The sequence below is a fragment of the Salvelinus namaycush genome, chromosome 10 (genome assembly GCF_016432855.1).
Source record: "Salvelinus namaycush isolate Seneca chromosome 10, SaNama_1.0, whole genome shotgun sequence".
NCBI lineage: Eukaryota > Metazoa > Chordata > Actinopteri > Salmoniformes > Salmonidae > Salvelinus > Salvelinus namaycush.
The window spans coordinates 30505096-30512744 of NC_052316.1; the positions used below are offsets into that span (position 1 = coordinate 30505096).

Consider the following 7649-nt stretch of genomic DNA (forward strand, 5'->3'; position numbering starts at 1 on the left):
GCCTACACAGTTTGTTCTATGTGTCGCTTCTACAACACTGCCTTTACTGGATCCGTAGGCCATCCAACATGATATTGTTGCATGGTAACACAGAGAAGCACTTTCAATTTTTTTAAAGAGGCATACTCTTATATATAATAGCCTATACTGTTATACCCTCAGTATTTCATTACAGAAAATGTTTCCGTTATTCAGTATAATGACACTTAGCAACAGGCAACAACATGCAAGAAGAGTGTTGGAGATGGAGCTCTTTGCCTTGTGCGCGTGGCGTGTGACGCTGTTGATTGGAATGTCTGGGGAGGTTTGATAGATGGCATAATTGCGTGTTTTTGAGATGTCAGAGAGCAAGGGAATGAGAGAGGGTGGAAGAGGGAGGGGGGTGCGAGATAGAGAGAGAGGGGCTTGACTCTGCTGCAGCGACTGGCAGTGGAAGGGGAGGGGAGGGGGGCTCTAGTCGTCACTGATTTCAGGGGGGATTTGGAGATGAGGGGGTCTTAGAGGAAAGAAAGATTTACGAAATGATAGGTGGTCGCGTTTTGTTTGGCTGAGCGGCCGCGCGCACTAAATTGAGGAGTCTTCGCGTTTCCTCCCCTTTAGGGATTAAGGCGGGCGATGGCCACCCGGTGCGCCGCAGAGCTGCACTCACCGCCACGGTGATACCGAACCGCACCGGAGCCTCTGTGTCGAACTGAACCTCCGCAAAACGCTGCATTATAGCGAGCGCTCCAGCACTCCCTGGATACTCTGCTCTCTCATCTCTCTCCCACATTCTGACACTGCGAACTCGCTGCAGATTTTCTGCGTAATAGGAGAGTCCAACAGAACGGAAGAGAGTTTTTCCTCTCCAAGCCCATTTTGTTGAATTCCGAAGACCAACGGCGTATGTGATTTGTAGAGGACTTTGAGTAGAAGTGTCATTACTTGCTATCACCTTCTTTGAATCATATACGTCCCTTTTTCTTCTCTAGATCTCTTGCTCAATCTCGCTCTCCTCTTTCCCCCATCTCTCTTTCTCATCTTTCCCCCATCTCTCTTTCTCTCCTCGCGTCACTGCTCAGCTACGCAGTGCGTCAGCGGAGCAGAGATGACGACCGAGACCTCTCAGCAGCAGCTGGACCCACCGCCTCCCCTGAGGTCCAGCCCGGCCTCCGGTGTCCTGCACCCCGCCATGATGAGCCCACAGGCCGCTATGGACAGTTCCTCGACCGGGGCCAAAGGCAAGAAGGCGAGCTCAGGACTGAGGCGACCAGAGAAGCCTCCCTACTCCTACATTGCGCTCATCGTCATGGCGATACAGAGCTCACCCACCAAGAGGCTGACTCTAAGTGAGATCTATCAGTTTCTCCAGGCCCGGTTCCCCTTCTTCAGAGGATCCTACCAGGGCTGGAAGAACTCCGTCCGGCACAACCTTTCCCTAAACGAGTGCTTTATCAAGCTGCCAAAAGGGCTGGGCAGACCGGGCAAAGGCCACTACTGGACCATCGACCCAGCCAGCGAGTTCATGTTCGAAGAGGGCTCGTTCCGCCGCAGACCCAGGGGCTTCCGGAGAAAATGCCAAGCCCTAAAGCCCATGTACCGGATGATGAACGGGATAGGCTTCGGTACTTCCATTTTGCCGCAGAGCTTTGAATTTCAGGCGCCCGGGTCTCTGGCGTGTCATAGCAACAGTTACAACTTGGACATGATGACCAACTCCATGGCAGGTGGCTACGACGGGCTTAGCGGCCACCACGTACCTCACTTGTCCCCGAGCCCCGGGTCCACGTACATGGCCAGCTGTCCGGTAACGTCCAACGGGGAATACGGTGGACCGGACAGTAGCAGCAGCCCTGTGCCCTCGTCCCCGGCTATGGCCAGTGCGTTGGACGGTCACGGTCATTCTCCATATGCCAGTACCTCCGGACACTGGGCGTCTCCCGGCGGCTCCCCGTACATCAAGCAGCAGCCTCTGGCCTCCAGCAGCCCGGCGTCCTCTGGGCTACACTCTGGCATGTCCCCCTACTCCCTGGAGCAGAGCTACCTCCACCAGAACGCCAGGGACACCGCCGAAATCTCAGGTAATAAACGTTGTGTAAATCAAGCCATAACACGATAATAAATAGATGTGAAATGTCATGCGTAATAACACTTGGTCAATCACAAAAAGTACTGCATTTTTTATACACGTGGCAAACAAAAATATTTGCAGGTTGACAATTGATCTGCTCTTTGGTCAGTCATGCTGTTTTCTGGAGGCTAAAAACACAACTTTACGCAATGCGTAATAGCCTATAAAATTGCTAAATTTGTATTTGTGAAAATTATAGTTGGCCTATCTTATAGACAATATGCCGAAAATCTTATAGACTGTCTTATAGACAATCTCCTACATGCAGAACCAAATGTAGTCTAGTTGAATATCATTAACAGCTACAACTTTGACATGTGTGATACGCAGATGAATCAAAACTTTGGCAAATAAAATAATTAGACTAATATAAAAGTGAGTTGTTGCGCCCTAAATATGTAATGACTTGCATTTGTAATACATCTATAAAACTATGTTGGAGATGCATATGTCTCTTAATGCATTTTCGATGTAATGTTATATTCATATCATTTAATTAACATGACTGGTTCACGTGGATGCATCTCCTTCACATTGCAGGTTGTGTTATGGCAAAATAGCTTCCCAATTTTATGGGTTAAAATAATTGTATTGTATTTCTGATTATTAGTTTGCAACTATATTCTGTTGTGGAATTAAGGAAACAATTTGAATGACATAGGCCGAAATAATCCTATTTGAGGGACTCAAAGACAAATATACATGCATAATTATAAGGACAATTCAGATGAGGTGGGAAATATAAGTGCAACCACAGCTTCTTACAACGGAAATTAACAAAATAGTTGAAAACTGTTCTTGAATATATAGGCTAAGCCTTAGGAATAAAATCATGTATGGGGCTGCGTTCTTGTTTACATAAATGTTTGGATAGGAGCTCGATACAATGGGCTATAATGAAAATTGTAGCCACATTATACACATCGCTCCTTAGGCCAGTTGACCACTTGTAATTTAGTTAATGTTCATCTTGTTTAAAATGCTTCTAATTTATCGAGGCTTTAACAAAAGTCCAAGGGATTTCTGAGAGCGGAATTATTCCTTCTAAAGCCTCGGGGGTTATCTAAACAAAGACTGTGCGAGTCGGACCACACTGAAGAAGAGGGTTTAAACAAGCGCATAGGCCTATACCTACCCACAGGAGACTCCAAGCCTTGTTAAACTTTACGCGACTTCTTATAACTATTTAGAGGACAAGACGTTATCTGTGCTAGCGGGGTCTTACACGCCTCATGGCGACTGTCAATCACGACGGGTGTGTTGTCTCTGAAAATGGGGCGCAAAGGCTGCAGCGCGAGGCAGGACCCTCTGGATAAAGGCCTGCAGTCTCGAGGAGAGAAAACACCGCACACTGCGGGTACAGGCGTCACATCTGGAGTCCTTATGAACTAGATGAGGATCACGCTCTCTGTCACTCTCCCCCCTTCCTTCTCCTGACTCTCACTCTGACGGTGTAGCTGGCCTGATATATACATACCTATCTATGACAGGACCTATGTTCTTATTTTACCGATTCAATTATTTGTCTGAAAATAATTTTAGGAGGTAGGCCTATAATTATGATGAATTAGCACGTGTGATGTTGCTACTGCAGATCTCTGGGATAAACAGTGTAATGTGTCTATATGGCCCTCATGAGAAATGGACAATCAAGGAGGGAAAACATAAGCACCCTGACCTAATTAATATTTCACACCTCTTTGTGAACGATATGGAGGGCAATTGGTGTAGAAAAGCACTGAAACATAACGAGGCTGTCTGATTATTATATGCCTATCAAATCACTCTTAACTTCAGTCTTTAACCAGATCATGTTAAGTTAAAGACTAAAAATGTAACACTAAACATTCTCTATGTCAAATATCTGTGTACACATAATACAACAGTGGGGCTCACGCAAAATATGTGCACCAACTCAACTAAACTAAACAAACATTAGAGACGCTAGTATAGAGGACGCAGAGATTCAGAAGTCAAGTCATGATAGTGTTTTCCGTTTGGCTGATTTTTTATTTAAAGGAGAATGCTGCTCGAATGTATATTTAGCTTAGCATGAGCAGAGGCTACATGCCTAGGGTCTATGCATCTAATTTTCACACATCCAAATAACGTATTGTATACAGTGAATTAATTGCATGGTTCAATTTGAATAATTCTGAAGAGGACATTTGGATTGATTGTTTTAGTGCTTTTCTCCTGAAAAGGAAATACTGAGGACGGAGACATTGTTTTACCTATTCTCAAAAGGCCAGCAAATCCCTGTTTCTTCAGCAATTAATAATGTATTACAGGTCAACATAACATAATATAACATAGTCTAATAAGATAACAAATTAACAAATGTCCCCACCGTCATCGATTAGGTTTAATCTATAGATTTACTGAGAGTGATTTCTTATTTATGCGCGTGGTGTTATGGGACTACGTCTCCGCATTGTTTACTGGCCAAATTATTGGAAGATGTGTCAATTTCAAACCTTAAAATCTATATAAGAAATATAGGCTACACAATACACTGAATACTATAACATATTTTTACACATAGTCAATGTAATGCATAAACGTCAGAGTGTAATTATCCTATATTCTGAAAGAAAACTGTTTTTTTGTTTAAAAGTCAAGCGTTTACAATATATAAATATTTCTGATTAATTGACCAGTTATTCACATTTAGGATTGGACGCTTCTCTGTGCCACACACGAGTATGTAAAAACAATTCTATAAACTTATTGAAAGCTTAAGTTAGAAGGAGGGGAGAAGACTGTATTGTTCATATATTTTGAAGAGCTTCAATCTCTCTCTCTCTCTCTCTCTCTCTCTCTCTCTCTCTCTCTCTCTCTCTCTCTCTCTCTCTCTCTCTCTCTCTCTCTCTCTCTCTCTCTCTCTCTCTCTCTCTCTCTCTCTCTCTCTCTCTCTCTCTCTCTCTCTCTCTCTCTCTCTCTCTCTCTCTCTCTCTCTCTCTCTCTCTCTCTCTCTCTCTCTCTCTCTCTCTCTCAGTGGGGATCCCTCGCTACCAAAGCCACTCCTCACCCGTGGTCGACAGGAAGGATTTTGTCCTGAATTTTAACGGCATCTCCTCGTTCCATCCCTCAGCCAGTGGATCGTACTATCATCATCATCACCATCACCACCATCACCAAAGCCTTTGTCAAGACGTCAAACCGTGCGTGATGTGAGCAGGAAATGTAGTGCGAGTAAAGGCCCAAACTGTGCTCTGGAGATGAGAATGAACACAGAATCGAGCAATTTAAACTGATTCTATACATGTCTGGCGACAGTTAAAACCCAAATAAATGGCCTGTCATCTTACTGATGAGAACGAACAATGGGAACAGTAGCCTATTTTTGAGAGTCTTGAAAAACTTCTCAAGTCAGGATATATTTTCAGTGGCCTTCGTCGTCTTGATTGGTCTAAATGAAGGACAGTATATTATGCACTAACTGTTTCTGAAGTGAAGGACCCACTGGGCACAGATGTCACTTCAACCTCAAATTTTTATTTACATTGATTGAGTTGTCAACTATTGTGAACTCAACGAGAAATCCCCCCGAAAATCACCATGTCATTGGATTTAGGTTAAAAGTTAGGGGGGGAAAAGACGAAACCCACTGGGCACAGACGTCAATTGAACGTCTATTCCATGTTGGTTCAACTTAATTTCATTGAAATTATGTGGAAACAACGTTGATTCAACCAGTGCGTGCTCAGTGGGAATGCCCTTATGTTGATGACTTTTTGCCAATCCAATGGGTTTTCCACGTTGATTCGACGTCATCACATAGATTTTTTTGTTGTAGGTTGAAATGATGTGGAAACAACGTTCAACCCGTTTTTGCCCAGTGGGAAAGCACAAACGCTTATATGACAATGAAACCACTTTGCCTTATTCTGTTCTCTATTGGCCAACGTTTTCTTCTTCAAAAGAAGTTTCAAAACGATTTTAATTATGTGTTTGCTGTCATTACTTGCGCAAACAAATTGCCTATATTTCATGTAACTAGGCCTCTGTTCTGATTTATAAAAGTACATGCACATACACAAAGCTTTTTATAACAAAAATTGCAACAAATTTGCACTTATTGTATACCCTTTTTGAGATTTGCTTAATTTTCTCGTTGTAAAGTGTTTTAATAAAGCTGATATATTTTCGGCTACACCTGCCTACTTGTCTCTCAGAAATATAGTATGCTAATTATAGGCTAATCATTGGAATTTACTATTATTATAGGCCTATTATCCTTGTTGATAATTTATGGAGATTTGTGATTCATATTAGATTTGAGTTGGTGTAAATTTGATTATTTGGCATTCACAGGCATACTTTTAATAACCAAATGCAACGTCTTTGTTTTGTATGATAACACTTTGTAACGTAAAAAACGTGCTTAAGAAGGTAAAGCAAAGCTTAATCAAAAGCTTGGATTCTAGGTAAGTTTTAAAACAATCCCATTTAATAACTAGATATAAATGTTGTGGAAAAGGAATGACTCCTTTGAAGATGAGCATTATATACTTTGAGCCACGGGGATAATTATGTAAGGATTTTATCTCATGGCATAGTAAGAATGGGGGGAAATGAAATAAGGCGACGGCTACACAACTCGCTGCATGTCTTTATCGTAGACAGTGAGCTGCATTATCAATATTTACCCATAGACTTCGTGAGATCAAAGGCAGCTGGAGTTTAATACAATCTAATTTACTTTTTCCGAATACTTGGTGAGTGTCTAAGTAGAGTAGGCCTAGGTCATTTCTATTTGAGTAGCCTACAACATTTTAGATTGTTTACAAACTCGACACGATGTTGGAGACTTAGGAATTTCCATGTTTTGTGTTGTCTCATTGCGCCATCTACAGCCTGGGCCAGCCTGCCTGGTTCCACGGGAAAAAAAAGTCTTCCGCTTCACCAGACCTCTACCCCCCGGCCTCGTAGCAGATTTTTCAGGATTGCAAACTTTTAAAGAACTTGTAAACAAACGAGCTGCAGAGGGCCACATTTATGGAGATGTGACCGCACAGTGTTTTTAGAACTTCAGTAAACAGAACACACTATAGAGTAAGAAGCTTGTTTCTTGGAGAAAAACAGATTAGAGAGAGACAGAGAGACAGAGAGAGAGAGAGAGAGAGGGGAGCGAGGAGAAATGCCCGAAACATTCTCACAAAGATGCACGGTGGAGAAATCTCTCCGCCATTTCCAGGTTGCTACAATTCTAATAATTCGCCTAATTTCAGTTTATATGATAAAACAAGCAAGTATAGTGTAGAGAATCATTGTACCATCTAAACCACTGTGAAATATATTGTCAATAACCAAACATATTGTATTTTCAGCTGTTTGAAGCTGGTGTACAAAACTGAAAGTAAAATAAGCAAAAACAAAACTTAAAAACGGGAAGCATAGAAATAGTGCACATAGAACAGATATACTGCCTCTTAGACTTGCTTTCAATGAGAATGATAGATCTATAACTCACATTTCTATATGAATTTTGTCGGGTCACCAGAAAAGTTACATATTGCAGCTTTAAGTGGATAAA

At 42.3% G+C, this 7649-nt stretch overlaps 1 protein-coding gene across 1 annotated transcript; it reads left to right on the top strand.

Annotated features, from left to right (window-relative positions):
• Nucleotides 1-693: 693 nt before the first annotated feature.
• LOC120054526 (forkhead box protein F2-like) lies at nt 694-5723 on the top strand. The gene is made up of 2 exons (XM_039001964.1): nt 694-2060; nt 5109-5723. The coding sequence occupies exons 1-2, from the start codon at nt 1088-1090 to the stop codon at nt 5285-5287; spliced, it is 1152 nt and encodes a 383-aa protein (XP_038857892.1). The 5' UTR covers nt 694-1087; the 3' UTR covers nt 5288-5723.
• The last annotated feature ends 1926 nt before the right edge of the window (nt 5724-7649 follow it).

Coding starts and splice junctions, on each gene's coding strand:
- LOC120054526 (XM_039001964.1), top strand. CDS start 1,088: ATGACGACCGAGACCTCTCAGCAGCAGCTGGACCCACCGCCTCCCCTG. Junction 2,061..5,108: donor GGACACCGCCGAAATCTCAG/GTAATAAACGTT, acceptor TCTCTCTCTCAG/TGGGGATCCCTCGCTACCAA.